General features: G+C 52.1%; 1 protein-coding gene across 1 annotated transcript in view; it reads left to right on the forward strand.

Moving 5' to 3' along the window:
* Nucleotides 1-3,857: 3,857 nt before the first annotated feature.
* The window catches only part of SCNN1G (sodium channel epithelial 1 subunit gamma), a 30,027-nt gene continuing 15,964 nt past the window's right edge, over nucleotides 3,858-17,920 (forward strand). The window contains exons 1-5 of the mRNA XM_049789515.1: nucleotides 3,858-4,174; nucleotides 5,816-6,125; nucleotides 8,882-9,072; nucleotides 10,423-10,526; nucleotides 13,402-13,565. Of these exons, the coding sequence (XP_049645472.1) occupies nucleotides 3,858-4,174; nucleotides 5,816-6,125; nucleotides 8,882-9,072; nucleotides 10,423-10,526; nucleotides 13,402-13,565 (1,086 nt within the window). The remainder of the gene's footprint in view (nucleotides 4,175-5,815; nucleotides 6,126-8,881; nucleotides 9,073-10,422; nucleotides 10,527-13,401; nucleotides 13,566-17,920) is intronic.

The raw sequence follows: 17,920 nt of genomic DNA on the forward strand, positions 1-17,920 counted from the left end.
CCGGGTCTCCCCGGGAACACACCTGGGCAGGTGGGGGCGGGCCGAGAGGCGGGGTGCCAGGGGCGGGGCCAGCGCGGCGCTCAAGAGTCTGGGGCCCGGGCACCCGGGGGATGCTCGCTCTCTCCGCACAGCAGCTCGGGGCGCACCGGGACCGGCCAGGCGCGAGTCCCGAACCCTTCGGCAGCGAGCCAGGTGAGCCGAGCCGGGGTCGGGCGCGCCCGATCAAACCATTTCAGGGCTCGGAGCGGCCCCGATCGGGCTGTTTGTCCGTGCGGGCAGTGGCCCTGCGAGGTTCAGGCTCGGGATTGCCTGGTGGCGGTCGTGATGCTGTCAACCCGGGTGCGGTGGTTCCGGACACTCGGTTGCAACGAGCGACGCTCCGGCTGGCGAGCTGGCGCGCCCCGCCGCGGCTCTTTCTGCTCTGTCCCGCGTGGACGGATCTGCGAGCGTCTAAGTGTTTCCTCCGGAGTGACTGTGATTGCAGAACCGGAGCAAACACTTGAAGCGCGGTGGTTGGATTCCCCAGATGGCCCCGGGGCAGACGTGGCCTCTGGGAGGTGTTAGGTTTACCTGAAGAACCTGGGCACACACATGTTGCCCGATGGGAGATGGGTGAGATCGGTTGGTGGGAGGATGTTGCAGGGGCCACTAAGGTATTGGGGGAGCTGCTAGAGAGACTATTTTGAGCCAGGACTCTGCTATTTGACAAAATGCTTTGAATCCTTCTTGTCTGCAAAACCCCGACCAAGCTTCCTAACCGCTTTGCACCTCACTTTCCCCCTCTGCGAAATGGGGGGTAAAGCTAGTACTTATTATAATTCTAGTGCGCAAAAAAATAAGGCAATGCGAATCAGTATTGCGAAGAAGTAAGGTTATGTGAGTAAATGAGGTAAGGCGGACCAAAGGCTGGGTAAGGAATCCATGAGGGGGTTCCTTCCTCTCTGGAGGGAGAACTGCGAATCTGCGGCGGTTGATGTTGTTTTGGTGGTTTTTTTTTTTTATCACTATTATTTGATGAAATTTGTTAAGGGTCTGGGCCACTTAGGTTTAAAAGCTATACTTTCTAGTATGACCTTGAATACTTTCCTTACGCTCTCACCGGTGTGTGTGTGTGTGTGTGTGTGTGTGTGTGTGTGTGTGTGTGTGTGTGTGTGTGTGTGTGTGTGTGTTCAGGTCCTTTCCTCAGAAGATGGGGGTGGACATTAAGGGAGGGAAAGTGAGTGCCCTGTCAGCTTCTCTGTCTCAGAAAAGAAGGCCACAATGAATGAAGCAACTTGGAGGACTAACCAGGTTGGGCCTTAGTTTAAAATTATGTGTGTTTATGCTACATGTTCCTGTTTGTTTGTTTAGTTTGGGGCCATATAAGGGCAGTGCTCAGGGTACCAGGGGCCATGCCAGACTAGAACCTCAAGTCCGAGGCAAACACCTCTGCCTCTGTGCTCTCTCTCTGGCTTGTGTTTCTGTTTATGAGGAACATGAAGATGCCCTTCTCTTCCCTGTGGCAAACCTGACATTAGCGGCCGGTCCACTGCTGTCATGGTCAGTGTTCAGGTACAGACTGAAGGGCCACGAAGACCCCTGGAGTTTGTCTTTAGTGAAGAACAATCGGGGAGAGAATGTCCAGGCTCACATTCCTTTTGAGCATTTGCTGAGGAGGAACCTTCACTCCTCTCAGCCCACCCAGATCTACTTGACAAGAAATTGAATCTAGACACAGGTTTTAAAAAACTAAACCAACCAAATAAATAAAATCCAACCACAAGAATGACATTTGGGCTTGGGGATTGCGGTGAGAGAGAAGGTGGCAAAGAGCCATATAGAAAAAAAAAAGATGAAATCAATCGCATCCATACTGTTGAAAGCTCAGAGCATAATCCCCAAGGTCAGGGCAGATTTGTACCTTTCCAGGCAAGGTCAAAGTCAGCTTCATTGTGCAGCATTTGCAAGTTTGGCTGCCACCAGGTGTTTCATCTCCACCCCCCCCAATACACTCTCCATTTCTTGAGTTTATATACTTGAACCCCACTAGCATCAAAGATCTAAGACTGGGGCCTGAGAGATAGTATGGAGGTAAGGAGTTAGCCTTTTATGCAGAAAGTCATTGGTTCGAATCCTGGCATCCCATATGGCCCCCCGAGCCTGCCAGGAGCGATTTCTGAGCGTGGAGCCAGGAGTAACCCCTGAGCACTGACCCAAAAACCAAAATGAAAAAAAAAAAGATCTAAGACTTCTGCTATTATGCCTGCCTGGGTCAGGGTGAAGGAAAAGTAACCACTCAATTCCAGATCCTGCCTAAAGACCTTGAAGGGACTCATTACAGAGATAGGCTCTCTAGCCCCCTGAAGTCCCCTGTATCTGATCATGAACTAGTTGGTCTGGGTCCCCTAGTCCATCTAAGGACTTCTCCCAATTCACTAATAGCCCTGAGGTGGTGGTCACATAGTCCGAATTTGGAAATACCTGCTTACAGTCTCATTTCTCTCCATCTACCTTTAGCCTCAGGAACCATTTAATTATGGACCTTGCAGATGGTGGATACACCCAGCGGGTGCCTCTGAGGCATCCACTCTGGTGGTCCAGGTTGCAAGCAAGGCCCTCACCCCTCTCCTTTATTCTATAGCTTGTGATTTTGCACACCTTTCTGAGGTCAGTTTTCTTCTCTGCCACATGGAGATATGAACGGTGTGTTCGTCTCCTGGGAATGAAACATGAACTGAAATCTCTAGAGATGGTGTGTGAGTGAAAGAGAAAGTGTGTGTTTTATTTACGAGACTATAGATTGCAACCGTGAGATGAACTCCTATAGATTTTTATCATATGTCAATATTTGCCTATCATGTTAGCCTATTTCTAAAAAGAATGTGTTTACACATTCTACTTTCTGTAGGAGAGATGTGCCCCATGCATTGATCACTTGCTTTCCATCTTTCAGCCCAAACAAAGCTGTCATCAAGTCATATCTTCCTTAAGTCAGTGAGATCTTAGAACCAAGGAAATCTGGCGCTGTGCCTGGAAGATATTAAGTGGCCCATCCTCAGAGGCTACCATTGTATTCAATGTTCTAGAATCAGAAAGGGCTTGACTGGAAAGAGAAAAGAGAAACTTTCCACTTGCAGGAAAGCACCAGGAAAAAGGGAGCTGGGAAAATGTGACCAGGAAGCCTGGGAGGCCCCCCTGGGAGGGACTGTAAGAAAATGCTCTTGGTCTGTTATATTGGTCTGAGAGGGACCTGGGGTGCTGAAGGGACAATCCAGTGGGGAAGGTGCTGGCTTTGCAGGCAGCCAACCCTCCTTATATCCCCAGCACCGAATATGGTCCCCGAGCCCTGCCAGGACTATTTCCTGAGCACAGAGCCAGGAGTAAGTGCTGAACACAGCTGAGTATGGCTCCAAAACAAACAAACAAACAAATTGATCTCCAAGCAGTCTGCAGATCTCAGAATCTCTGCTCTGCTCTGCGTTAGGCACAAGGAACAGGACCACATAGGAATGTGGCTGTGAGGAGCATAGGCTGGTGGGGTGTGAGGCACAGGTAGCTGGTGGCAGCACTCCAGTGGGATAAAGATTAGAGAGATAGGGGGCCAATGGCCCAGGCTACTCAGGTGGTGGTAGAAAGCTTGCACCTATCCAATGATTCATAGGTTAAATGTCACCTCCTCCCCGAAAGCTTGGCCCTTGGATGTCCAAGGAAGTAATGGTGAAGAAGTGACCTCTGATCAAATATCCTGGAGAAGGGAACAAAGTCTAGATGCAGGCGGGAAATGAAAATGGGGGCCTCAGTGGGCACCGGGTGGGCACGAGGGCGCTCACCCACTTTCCCCTCTCTGTCCCTCCAGCCCAGCCCGTCCCACCGCGGCCATGGCTCCCGGGGAGAAGATCAAGGCGAAAATCAAGAAGAACCTGCCGGTGACGGGCCCGCAGGCGCCCACCATTAAGGAGCTGATGCACTGGTATTGCATGAACACCAACACGCATGGCTGCCGCCGCATCGTGGTGTCTCGAGGCCGCCTACGCCGCCTGCTCTGGATCATCTTCACGCTCACGGCTGTGGCGCTCATTTTCTGGCAGTGCGCCCTGCTTGTCTTCTCCTTCTACACTGTCTCCGTGTCTATCAAAGTCCACTTCCAGAAGCTTGACTTCCCCGCCGTCACCATCTGCAACATCAACCCCTACAAGTAAGAGGCACTGCACGGCCGCCCCTCCCGCAGGGGCAGGGACTCTGCCAACCTCTGGCCGGTTCTGCCAGCCTGGTTAAAGCTCTCCTGGCTCTCAAATCTGTGCCAAGTTTTCAAGCGCTCAGCTGCTTCTGAGGACGCGCTTGCAGGGAAGGCAGGATTGGGAGGCCGGAAGGTTGCGCCTAGAATGAGCTCTGTCCCCTCCCAGACACACATACACAATACTAGACACACATACACAATACACACACACACATACACACTCACACACAACGTGCTTGTGTGTGCATGGCAGCTTAGATACCCCCACCCCCAATTTCACACCCTCACTCTCCCAGGAACCTGAGCTAGAATGTGACTCAGAAGTGACACCCAGGTGACTTCTCTAAGCAGAGCATCTGCCCCAACCCTCCTCCAAGTGAGCCCAGCCCCACTAATTGAGATCCTGAGCTCTGGGCCAGTTCACCCTCCGGTGCTCCCTCCAGGCTGCCTGTTAGACCTGCTTTAATGGGGAAAGCAGGTGTGTGAGGCTGACAGGAGCCTGTGCCAGAGTTGGGGTGCGGTGGGAGGGGGAAAAACCAGGGAGCAAGATGAGCTAAGGACACTCACGTGTCCTGCGTCATCCTTGAGTTAGTGGCAAAGCTCAGATTCAAAAACAGGGGCTCGTCTTCACTTCCCTCTCGAAGTCTTTCCTTCCTCCTTCCCTCTCTTCTTCCGTTCCTCCCTTCCTCCTTCCGACACTTCCTCCTTCCCTCCCTTCCTCCTTCCTTCTTCCTGTCTGTCATTTGCTTCACGGCTACCATTAAACATCCACACACTGTCATATCCACATTCAGGCCAGAGACTAAAACAATCCCAACCCTCTCTTGGTCCCAGAAAAGGTGTAAATTTTTAAAAAATGTAATTATGCTCATAAAATTACAGATATGATTACTGTGCACATACCCACAGGGGTAGTCCTCGCTACTTAGAATACATAGTAATACACGGGCTCTTCCTGATCACCCCGTTTTATAGTAACACATATGCTCTTTTCAAACACCTCATTTTACAGAGGTGCAAGCTGAAACCCTGAGAGGTCAAACAGCTTGTTCTGGGTCACACATTCTAGAACCAGGAGGGGGAGTGTAGCTCCTGCGCCCCCTTTCAGCCTGCATTGACAGGGAAACGAGGAGGGTTAGGACCAATGGAGGAATGAAAATCTCTGCATTCCTTGGATGTCCTTCCCTCTCCCCCTGCTTCTGTCGCACACACAGTGTGGTACCTCCTCTCAGCCTTCTCCCACATTGGGGGGAGCATCAGGGCTTAGGGATGCTGAGGCAGGGTACAAGGAGTAGGGTACAGGTTGGAGGAGGCGCCTGGCCCCTGAAAAGCCAGGCAGCTGTTATTTACTCGTCCGCAGCGGGGCTGGTTTATAGGAGCCACCTGACAGTCACCACTCCAGAAATGCTGGTTGGGGCGACCTCATCAACACACCCTGAGAGCAAGCAGACACCAGCAGCAGCCCTGAGAGTCACCCAGGGGTGACCCTGCATTCAGGGCCCAAGTCCCAGACTGAGGCGGTGGGAGAGGTGAGCGTAGTGGCGTTATGCTGCCAGCGATGGCGCTCTCGCTGATTCCACCCCGGGCCCCACTTGGCAGGTACAGCGCTGTACGGGACCTGCTGGCCGACCTGGAGCAGGAGACTAGAAGCGCCCTGAAGACCCTCTACGGCTTCTCAGAGATCAAGTCTCGCAGGCGCCGTGATGCAGAACCCTGGGGTCAGGCCTGGGAGGGCCTGCAGCCCAAATTCATCAACCTGGCCCCGCTGCTCATTTTCGACCAGGATGAGAGGCACACGGCCAGGGACTTCCTCACCGGCCACAAGCGGAGAGTAGGAGGCCGCATGATTCACAAGGCGGCCGATGTGGTGCAGGTCCACGAGTCAAAGAAGGTGGTGGGCTTCCAGCTGGTGAGCCCCGCGCTGCCCCCCCTGGGAGACTGGGAGAGGGACGCTGCAGAGACCACGTGCAAGGAACACTTCTTTGCTGTGAACCCCATCGGGTCTTGCAGACAGAAACACACCCCCATCCTGGTGAATGAGTTGCAGGCGATGAAAAAAAGTTTAGGGGATGGGACCGGAGCGGTGGCACAAGTGGTAGTGTGTTGCCTTGCACGCGCTAATTTAGTTTGATCCCCCGCATCTCACATGGTCCCCCAAGCCAGGAGAGATTTCTGAGTGCATAGCCAGGAGTAACCCCTGAGTGTCACCGGGTGTAGCCCAAAAACCAAAACAAACAAAAAAAAGTGCAGGCGGGGGGGTCTTAAATAAGGGCGGAAAAATGAAAGTCACATTAAAAGGTTCATGTTCCCCCGTAGAAATGAGAGAAGAGGGACTGGGTGTTGACCTTACGTGCAGCTGATCCAGGTTCAATTCTCCGTACCACTTAAGGTCCCCTTGAGCACTGCCCAAGGTAATTCCTGAGCAGAGAGCCAGGAATAACTCCTGAGCATCTCTGGGTATGACCCAAATCAAAAAAAGACAAGGGTCCGGAGAGATAGATAGCACAGTGGTAGGGCATTTGCCTTTCACACAACCGACTCAGGACCGACAGTTCAAATCCCGACATCCCATATGGTCATCCCAAGCCAGCTAGGAGCGATTTCTGAGCACAGAGCCAGGAGTAATCCCTGTGCGCTGCCAGGTGTGACCCCCCTCCAAAAAAAAAAAGATAAAAGAAATTAAGGAAAATCACAGGACCTTGGTGGCCACAATGGTGGCAGAACCGTGTCTTTCAGCCATGACTGACTGGTAACATAAATGGTGGCTTTGTGCACTCTGTTTTGTTGAGTCCTCCATAAAGATGGGTTCAGTTTCCATCTGGAAGTCATCTGGTTGGCAAAAATAAAGTCCAGCGATGGTTGTGGAGGACAGTACCCCTTTTCACCTGGGATTGAGGGGGTTGGGCAGTCCTCAAGGCCCAGAGTTCAATTCTGGGGCCTGGTGGTGCTTAGGAACAATAGAGGTACACCCAACAATTCTAGGGGGGCATGCGGGCACCATAGAGTTAACTCAGGGCCTAGGCCATGAGTGCTTTCCTGGCACCAGAGTGGCACATTTTGATGATCAGACTGCATCCAAAGGGGAAAGGAAACTGCAGCAAAGCAAAATAGGGATGCAGACATCAGAAGGAAGAAGATGCTAAAACACTGCAGAGGCACTGAGTGTGTCCCATGAGAGCCTCAGTGTAGTTTATCTCCTCATTCTGGTCTGCTTGAAGGGCCCAGAAAAGGCTGACATTCTCCCTAGGTGAAGTCCACAGCCTTGTTGAGCACCCCCACCTCCCACCTCCCACCCTCCAACAGCCGGCCCCTCTCTGGGGTAAAAGCTGCCTCTAACTTAAGGCTATGAAGGGCCCCAACTTTAGTCCCAGTCCTGGGAAGCTGACTATCTCTCCTCTCCTTTTGTTTTTGTTTGTTTGGGGCCACACCTGGCAGTGATCAGGGGTTACTCCTGGCTCTACTCTCAAAAACTACTCCTGGTGGGTTTGGGAAAACATATGAGACTTCAAAGATCGAACCTGGTTCAGCCATATGTGAGGCAAATACCCTACCTGTTGTGCTATTGCCCTGGCCCCTCCCTCTTTCTCCTTCACAGACATGCTTCATAGTTGCCTGGATTCATGTCTGAGAGTCCCACAGTTGCTCTAGATCTTCAACATGTGTTTTTTGAAGCATTTCTGAGTCCCATGTGAGGAGAACCACTGATGTGCCACAGTTACCTTCTAAAGTTCTCTTTATCTTAAAATTTTTGTTTTGTTTTGGGGGTCACACCAAGTGGTGCTCAGGGCTTATTCCTGGCTCTGCACTCAGGACTCATTCCTAGCAGTGCTCAGGGGAACATATATGGTGTCAGATCAGCCACATACATGATAGACAACTTATCTGTTACTGTTACTGTTACTCTGGCCCATAGCCTGAATTTGAATTTTACTTTTGAGATAGTATTCAGAGGCCTTTCTCAGCAGTATCTGAGCTTGGGCCCAGGGCTCCCACATGGAATACAGATGTACCAGCCCATTGAGCTCTCTAGCCTTAATTGTCCTATATTTTAAGGGTCTGTCCTCTAGCTACTATAAAATAGAGAAGGAAGGTATTGGGGCAGGGAGTTAAGAGTTAGGGAGTTAGTTGGGGGTTATTACTGGCTCTGTGTTCAAGGAACCATGTGGAACCATGGACTGAACCCTATACACTCTCTTCTCTCTCTCTCTCTCTCTCTCTCTCTCTCTCTCTCTTTCTCTCTCTCTCTCTTCCCTCTTTCACCCTGGAAACAGGGGTTTTCACTATTTTAGAGGTGAAATAGCAGAGACAAAATGTCTTGCCTTAATTCCTGCAGATTCAGGGTCAAGTCCAGGCTAGATTTCCAGTTTTACGAACACTGGTCCACTGGAAAACAGTGCGGCTGGAGAATGAGAGCAGGAACTTGGGGAGAACCATCACCTGAAGGTAGTTGGTGATCTGGGGAACCCTGATGAGCTGTTATTTGAGCCAGTCCTGGGCAGGAAGCAGAGAAGGTGGCACACCTGCCTGGTTCAGCCCCCAGTACCCAGGGATCCTTGAGGCTGGGAAAGGCCATGCCCATGTGGACATTTTTCATCTCACATCGTCACCATCTTACTGCAGATGGTGGAAGAGCAAGCACTTTACACCCATCTTCTCCTCCCACAGTGCTCCAATGACACGGCCAACTGTGCTGTCTACACCTTCAGCTCAGGGGTCAATGCCATCCAGGAGTGGTACAAGCTGCACTATATGAACATCATGGCGCAGGTACCTCTGGAGAAGAAAATCAACATGAGCTACTCGGCTGAGGAACTGATGATCACCTGCTTCTTTGATGGGGTATCCTGTGACCCCAGGTGAGACAGGGTAGACTGCTGTCGGGAGTCTAAGGGCAGGCACCAACTTTTCACTACAGGCAGCTCCAAGGTCCTTCACATAAGACCTTTGAGCCAGTGATAATGGGGACTACACAATTTCAAAAGATCCTAATACTCACAGACACCGGATGTGTGTTTGAAACCTTGTTGATCACTAAGATTCACACCAAGGATTGTGAAGTGCTGATGGAGCACAGAGGGCAAAGTGGGAGATGGCGGGCAGCCCATGTGGTAGGGCAGCTCTCAGACCTTCTTTCTACCTTTGAGTCGAAGTTCCTGTGTCTGGCGGTGATCTGCGGACCCTTTCTGCCTTTCTGAAGGGTAGACGCCAGGCATTTTCACTCCTGGACACTTCTAACCTTCCTCTACAGGAATCAGGATACTGGTTCTTAGGATAGGAGAGGTAGTATGGAGGAAAAGATTCTTATCTGACATGCAGCCATTCCTGGTCCCATTCCTGATCTGTGAGTGGGAAGTAAGCCCAGAGCACAGGTGTTTGTGTGATGCTAAAATTCCCAAAATGGAAAATAAAATTGGATATTGGTCCTTTGAAAACAGCTCTTGGGGGGCCAGAGAGATAGCATGGAGGTAAGGTGTTTGCCTTTCATGCAGAAGGTCAGTGGTTCGAATCCCAGCATCCCATATGGTCCCTTGAGCCTGTCGGGAGTGATTTCAGAGCATAGAGCATAGAAGTAACCCCTGAGCACTGCCGGGTGTGACCCCAAACCAAAAACAAACAAACAAACAAAACAAACAAACAAAAAAACAGCACTTGGAATTATGTTTCTTAGGGGCTCAACTTACAGTGTGATTGTAATCACCCAGACAATGTGATTCCTACTCTTGAGGTTCTTTTCTTTCTTTTCTCAGGATGTGAGGTTGAGGGAAAGTGTCTGGAGCTACCTGGAGTAGGGAGTAGAGAATAGGGAGTAGTGAATGGGAGTGAGAGCAGCACCAATGAAGGGACCTAGAAGTTCTGAGTGTTAAGGAAGGAAAGAGAAGAGAATCGGATTCTCTTGGTTGTTGTTTTGGGATCACACCTGGCAGTGCTCAGGGGTTACTCCTGGCTCTACTATCAGGATTCACTCCTGGCCATGCTCAGGGATCATATGTGATATTGGGGATTAAACCTGGGTCAGCTGTGTGCAAGGCAAGCGCCTGGATTCTCTAGCAATGTTTCTGGATGTTTCTCTGAAGGAAGGTGACTCGGGGCCTCCTGTCTGCTCCCACCACCCATAGACAAGCTTTGGCCACCTTCACTAAGCCCAGCTTCAGCTCTGCTGTGCTGCTGGGTGTTCAAGCCCTTCTCCTTATCTTCTCCATCCCCAGGAACTTCACTCTTTTCCACCATCCGATGTATGGAAATTGCTACACGTTCAACAGCAAAGAGAATGAGACGATCCTTAGCACCTCCATGGGTGGCAGTGAATATGGTAAGCACAGCACACCAAAGGTATTTGGGCTGCTCTAGCCATGAGCAAACAATGGAGGGTCACTGGTACTTTCTAGAAATGGGGAGAATCTCCCCACAGGCCCAGCCCCCAGGGAAGCCCTCAGCTTCTTCCCTGGTTTCCTTTTTCCATCTTGGGACAGGGACTGTCACGACCTGCTCCCGGGAACCACTGTGGCTGCAGCTGGTGGCTGGAATGAGTAATGCTGGCAGGTGGAGGAGCCAGATAAGCTGGGCTGGAGATTAGGGAGACAAACATGCCTTTATCTCAGCTCCAATGACAGCTCGGGAGCCGGTTCAGTGGGACGCCAGGTCAGCTCTCCTGCCACCAGGCTGAGAAGGTCCCCCCAAAGACCCAAACGCCCACAGGCTGCACTCACAGCCACAGCCAACAACATGCAGTGTTGGGTCTGGTGGGACAGGGCCCAACCTTCCATCAGTTCCACAGTTCTTTCTCCCTAGCAAGGTATGGCACAGAAGGACTCTACTGGGCTCCTGTCAGCCACTGTCACTGTGTCCTCACGTGTCCCTCTGTGACCAGGAGTCAAAGAGAGACAGAGACAAAGACAGAGGGACAGAGATTCAGAGACAGACACAGAGGCAAGAGTGGCAGAGCCCCATAAAGCATGTGCAGTCTAGAGCACTCCAAAGCACTCTGGAGCATTCCAGCATCTTACCTCAACAGGGCAGCACCTGAGTGGGATTAGGACCCTCTCGAGGGAGCTCAATTTACCTAACTCTGCCTCTATAACTTGTCTCCAAATATTGTCCCATGGGAATAGTGTCTAAGGAGGGACATCAATGCTGACCCAGTCTAGGAAACAGTGCTTTTTCTCAGTACCTTCATTTTTCTGCACCACCTCAGTCCCAGTCCCACACTACCTCAGTCCCAGTCCTGCACCACCTCAGTGTCAGTCCTGTACCACCTCAGTCCCATTTCAGCCCCATCACAGTGTCACCAGAGCACCTATTGGTGCTCTACCAATCCTCCCTTTCCTGCTTCTTTCTCCCTGGGCTTGGACTCACTGCCTTTCTCTGCGGAGAGGCAGAGACTCGGCCCTGGACTGACCTCCACAGAAAGGAACGCTGGGAAGGGTTCGAGCCAATCAGGCAGTTCCTGGCCAGGCCAGGGCCAGATGGCCATAGAGTAGACTCTGACCTATGCAGTGCTCTCTGCTTTCTTCCCAAGGCCACAAGAAACCCAAAGGTGCTGGTCCTTTAGTGGGGCACATCCTCAGGACATGAGAGCCTCATACTGCCTCCTATAGGCCTGTGACTTTGAGGGCATCACTTTCATCCTCTGGGCTAGCTCTGCCTGGGAACCAAACTTTCTGAATGTTTCTGTCCTTCTGTCTGCCCTGCTATGGCTTGCTCAGTTACCAAACATGGAGACTCAGGAGGATGCCAGGGACAGACAAGGAAGGAGATAGGCTCTGTCTCTGCTTTCAGGAGGCCAGAATTCAAGGGAAGAGACACAAAAACGAGCATCCAAGTACAGGCATGGTCTCCAGAGAGCCTTCACTGAGGGTGATATGGGAAGTCAAAAGAAAAGTGACAGCTGGATCTAAGGGGAAATGTCAGATAGGTAGCCCAGAAAAATTATTCAAGGAGAAGGTCCAAACTTTGGTCCATAAAGGAACAGATAAAAAATGAGCAGGAGGGGCCGGAGCAGGGGTGCAATAGTAGGGGCATTTGCGTCACGAGGCCAATCTAGAATGGACCATGGTTCGATCCCTGGGCATCCCATATGGTCCTCCAAGTCAGGAGCAATTTCTAAGTGCATAGCCAGGAGTAACCCCTGAGTGTCACTGGCTGTGACCCAAAAACAAACAAACAAACAAACAAACAAAAGAGCAGGAGGGCCAGAGAGAGGGCTCACAGGATAAAAGAGGAGAAGCAACCCTGGGCTTGATACTGGCACCTGATGGCCCTCCAAGAGTGGCCCTCGGTTATTACTAGGTTTGGTCCCTCAAAAGACCTGAGAAAGAGATTAACCCAATATAGTTGAGAGACAGATATTCCACTGCTCTTAGAGTTTATGAAGCAATGATACTGGCAAGAGGGCAGAGACTGGACCAGCGTGACCAGGGCAGCCAGCCAGGTGGATTTGTCTTATGTTATGGTGTTCCCAGGGAGCCCATGGGCCAACAAGACAGCCCCAAAGGGTTTCCGGTCAGAGTCACTAATCCTGTTTTCAATGAAACCAGAACCTTTTGGGCTCTGGCCCTTGAACTGGAACATATGCCTGTCATGCAATAGCCCCAAGTTCAATTCTAAGTCCCATATGGTCCTCTGAGTAGCATTGTAGTGTCCTTCAGCACTGCTGGACCTAGGCAGCATTGGGTCAAGTGTACCTGGGAATTGCTCCAGACTCCCTGAGTAATGCTTGGGAGATGCTTTGCCCCCCAAACTAAAATGTTCTTTCTAGGGGTTGGGTGCAGGATAGACTACAAGGGTGAGGGCAGGGAGAGAAGTTAGCAGGTATCTTTCCTGGTGAGGTGACGAGCAGTCCCAGTCTGTAAGTCTTTTTGGGGCCTTCACAGAATCTGTAGAAGCCCCATTTAAAGACATGTTCAGACACCTATCTTGGGCTAGAGAGGAGACACTGAGGCCCAACAGAACTGATATAAGCCTGTTCCCTTTATTCTGTGCTAAGTTCTGGGAATACTGCATAGATCAGTAAAGTGTCTTGACCCCTAGTGGGCCTCATAGGGCAGAGTAGTTCTGGGTCACTTTTCACCTTTTAGAAATACCTGGGTCCAAGTCTTGAGGCTCCCAGAACACAACAGGAGAGAAGGAAGGAAAATCCAGGGAAGGTTCTCACCTTTGACCCAAGTGGACTTGCTTACTGCTTCCAGGACTGCAGGTCATCTTGTACATAGATGAGGAGGAGTATAATCCATTCCTGGTGTCCTCCACGGGGGCGAAGGTGATTGTCCACCGGCAGGATGAGTACCCCTTCATCGAGGATGTGGGAACAGAGATAGAGACGGCTATGGCCACCTCCATTGGAATGCACCTGGTAAGAATCTTCAACTTCTGGAAACTGGGGCAGTGGGGGAGACCTTGCTTTTTTCAAGACTGATTAATGAGGTACATTAATCGACCAAGATTGATGAGAGAGAGTATTGGTTTCAAATGGGACTATAGTTATCTCAATGGCTACTCCATATGTTAAGCTAACGGCAGTCAAAAGCTTTGGCATGGGTGGAAATGACTTGGGGACCTTTCCTTGTTGCCAAGACAGATACCAGTTCTATGGGCTTTCTACTTGTTGGGAACATAGAGTAAAAGGAGCCTTTCTCTCTCTGTGTGCTGCCATCACCTGTGGGACATGTAACCCACTATTAAAAGGCTGATAGAAAGTCACTGGGCCATCAAGTCCTACTTGTTCCATCAGTTCCATTAGTTTCACCTAATTTAAGAACCCCCTTTTCCCTTAAGTCAACTTCTGCTGACCTCTTCGGGTGCTGAGAACACTCAGACTGGTAACACATGTTACCAGCTTTACTCTGAGCTACCAGGCCCAGAGGGAGCAGAAGTGTGAGGCAAGGAATGTACAGAGTGTGTTCTTATGATCTGGGTCACAGCTTGACTTTTGTGTTTGGTTTTCTGGTTTTAAGTCTGACTCACTCTTCCTTCCTTCCTTCCTTCCTTCCTTCCTTCCTTCCTTCCTTCCTTCCTTCCTTCCTTCCTTCCTTCCTTCCTTCCTTCCTCCCTCCCTCCTTCCTCCCTCCCTCCCTCCTCCCTTCCCTCCCTCCCTCCTCCCTTCCCTCCCTCCCTCCTTCCTCCCTCCCTCCCTCCTCCCTTCCCTCCCTCCCTCCTCCCTTCCTCCCTCCCTCTTCCCTTCCCTCCCTCCCTCCTCCCTTCCCTCCCTCCCTCCTCCCTTCCCTCCCTCCCTCCTCCCTTCCCTCCCTCCCTCCTTCCTTCCTTCCTTCGTTCCTCCCTCCCTCCCTCCTTCCTTCCTTCCTTCCTCCCTCCCTCCCTCCCTCCTTCCCCTTCCCTCCCTCCCTTCCTCCTTCCTTCCTTCCTCCTTCCTTCCTTCCTTCCTCCCTCCCTCCTCCTTCCTTCCTTCCTCCCTCCCTCCTTCCTTCCCTCCTTCCTTCCTTCCTTCCTTCCTCCTTCCTTCCTTCCTTCCTTCGTTCCTCCCTCCCTCCCTCCCTCCTTCCTTCCTTCCTTTCTTCCTTCCTTCCTTCTTTCCTTCCTTCCTTCCTTCCTCCCTCCCTCACTCCTTCCTCCCTCCCTCCCTCCTCCCTTCCCTCCCTCCCTCCCTCCTTCCTCCCTCCCTCCCTCCTCCCTTCCCTCTCTCCCTCCTCCCTTCCCTCCCTCCCTCCCGCCTCCCTTCCCTCCCTCCCTCCTCCCTTCCTCCCTCCCTCCCTCCTTCCTTCCTCCCTCCCTCCTCCCTTCCCTCCCTCCCTCCCTCCTTCCCTCCTTCCTTCCTTCCTTCCTTCGTTCCTCCCTCCCTCCCTCCCTCCTTCCTTCCTCCCTCCCTCCCTCCCTCCTTCCCCTTCACTCCCTCCCTCCCTCCTTCCTTCCTCCTTCCTTCCTTCCTCCCTCCCTCCCTCCTTCCTTCCTTCCTCCCTCCCTCCTTCCTTCCCTCCTTCCTCCTTCCTTCCTTCCTTCCTTCCTTCCTCCCTCCCTCCCTCCTTCCTTCCTTCCTTCTTTCCTTCCTTCCTTCCTTCCTTCCTCCTTCCTTCCTTCCTTCCTTCGTTCCTCCCTCCCTCCCTCCCTCCTTCCTTCCTTCCTTCTTTCCTTCCTTCCTTCCTTCCTTCCTTCCTTCCTTCCTTCCTTCCTTCCTTCCTTCCTTCTTTCCTTCCTTCCTTCCTCCCTCCCTCCCTCCTTCCTCCCTCCCTCCCTCCTCCCTTCCCTCCCTTCCTCCTTCCTCCCTCCCTCCCCCCTCCCTTCCCTCCCTCCCTCCTCCCTTCCCTCCCTCCCTCCTTCCTTCCTTCCTTCCTCCCTCCCTCCCTCCCTCCTTCTCCTTCCCTCCCTCCCTCCTTCCTCCTTCCTTCCTTCCTCCTTCCCTCCCTCCCTCCTTCCTTCCTCCTTCCTTCCTTCCTCCCTCCCTCCCTCCCTCCCTCCCTCCCTCCCTCCTTCCTCCCTCCCTCCCTCCCTCCTTCCTTACTTCCTCCCTCCCTCCTTCCTTCCCTCCTTCCTTCCTTCCTCCTTCCTTCCTTCCTTCCTTCGTTCCTCCCTCCCTCCCTCCCTCCCTCCTTCCTTCCTTCCTTTCTTCCTTCCTTCCTTCCTTCCTTCTTTCCTTCCTTCCTTCCTCCCTCCCTCCCTCCTTCCTCCGTCCCTCCCTCCTCCCTTCCCTCCCTCCCTCCTCCCTTCCCTCCCTCCCTCCTTCCTCCCTCCCTCCCTCCTTCCTCCCTCCCTCCTCCCTTCCCTCCCTCCCTCTTCCCTTCCCTCCCTCCCTCCTCCCTTCCCTCCCTCCCTCCTCCCTTCCCTCCCTCCCTCCTCCCTTCCCTCCCTCCCTCCTCCCTTCCCTCCCTCCCTCCTTCCTTCCTTCCTTCCTTCCTTCGTTCCTCCCTCCCTCCCTCCCTCCTTCCTTCCTTCCTTCCTTCCTTTCTTCTTTCCTTCCTTCCTTCCTTCCTTCCTCCCTCCCTCCCTCCTTCCTTCCTTCCTTCCTCCCTCCTTTCTTCCCTCCTTCCTTCCTCCTTCCTTCCTCCTTCCTTCTTTCCTTCCTTCCTTCCTCCCTCCCTCCCTCCCTCCCTCCCTCCTTCCTCCCTCCCTCCCTCCCTCCTCCCTTCCCTCCCTCCTTCCTTCCTTTCTTCCTTCCTTCGTTCCTCCCTCCCTCCCTCCTTCCTCCCTTCCTCCCTCCCTCCCTCCCTCCCTCCTTCCTCCCTCCCTCCCTCCTTCCTTCCTTCTTCCCTCCCTCCCTCCCTCCTTCCTTCTTCCCTCCCTCCCTCCCTCTTCCCTTCCCTCCCTCCCTCCCTCCTCCCTTCCCTCCCTCCCTCCCTCCTTCCTTCCTTCCTTCTTCCCTCCCTCCCTCCCTCCCTCCTTCCTTCCTTCCTTCCTTCTTCCCTCCCTCCCTCCCTCCTCCCTCCTTCCCTCCTTCCTTCCTTCCTTCTTCCCTCCCTCCCTCCCTCCTCCCTCCCTCCCTCCTCCCTTCCCTCCCTCCCTCCCTCCCTCCTTCCTTCCCTCCTTCCTTCCTTCCTTCCTTCCTTCCTTCCTTCCTTCCTTCCTTCCTTCTCTCTATCTCTCTCTCCCCTCTCATATAAATACTCTCACTCTCTTATGGAATCACTAATAAGAACTTATTTAAGGACCAGAGTTAGTACCTCAGGGTAAGACACTTGCTTGCATGTTACCAAACCTAAGTAACTCCTAAGTCTTCTAAGTAACTCCAGGGGTCACTTCTATGGAAAGAGAGAGGTCTGGCTGCTGATTCTGGACCCCAGTTACAAACCCAGCAGTATATTATGCAGATAAATCTCCTTTTTAATTCAGACTTCTAGTCACTTCTTATTTCCCCATGGACACTACCAGTGCTAGTTGTGTGCCTTGGCGAGGGCATCATTCTCTCCTAGGGATGGAAGTGTAGCGACAAGCATTTCTCCTTCTGGGCATTACATGCTCTGCCTCATTTCTTACTGGATGCTATAACTTGGACCCAATTCCTTATTAGTGCTCACAGAGCAATCTCTCTCTCCTCAACAACCCAGAGTATTCCACTGTGTGAGTGAGTTCTGGAATCAGTTTCCCGTACCCAGGAAGTCATGGTGAAGGGTGTTTCCTCATTATTCCTTAGTAGGCTGGACACACTACCCTTCAGCGAGAGATGGGAGAAATTTATAGTCTCATCAGCAGGAAGTCAGAGGAGCTGTTCCTCCGAACTTCCACCAACAGGGTTTTACCCAAGCTAAAGGCTTCCAGAGAACAGTGTTTTCTATTCCAGTTTCAGGACCTGAGCAAGCAGGTAGGATGTCTGCCTTGCATGCAATGACCTGGATTCAATCCTAGCACCACATATGATTTCCTGCAAACTCTACCAGGAGTGATCCCTGAGCATAGAACTAGAAGTAGTCCCTGAGCACTCCCTGCTGGGTGTGGCCTAATATTTAAAAAGAAAAGAAATGGAGTCTCCACAAAAACAACAAAAGACCATGTATGACAAGAATGTGGACTAAGGGGCCCTAATGATAGTTCAATGGGCAGCATGCTTGCCTTGCCCACAGATGGCCTGGGTTCAATTCCCGGAACTCCATAGGATCCCCTGATCCTTGCCAGGAGTGACCCTTGAGTACCAAGGCAGGAGTAAGCCCTGAGCACAGCTGAGTGTACCCCCACAAGATAACCCTTAAAACTACCACCAAATGAATGTTAATGGATAGTCCTTCTTCAGAGCATTTTCCATGCTGTTTGTGGAGAGAAATCCTG

Source organism: Suncus etruscus, chromosome 15 (assembly GCF_024139225.1).
Source record: "Suncus etruscus isolate mSunEtr1 chromosome 15, mSunEtr1.pri.cur, whole genome shotgun sequence".
NCBI lineage: Eukaryota > Metazoa > Chordata > Mammalia > Eulipotyphla > Soricidae > Suncus > Suncus etruscus.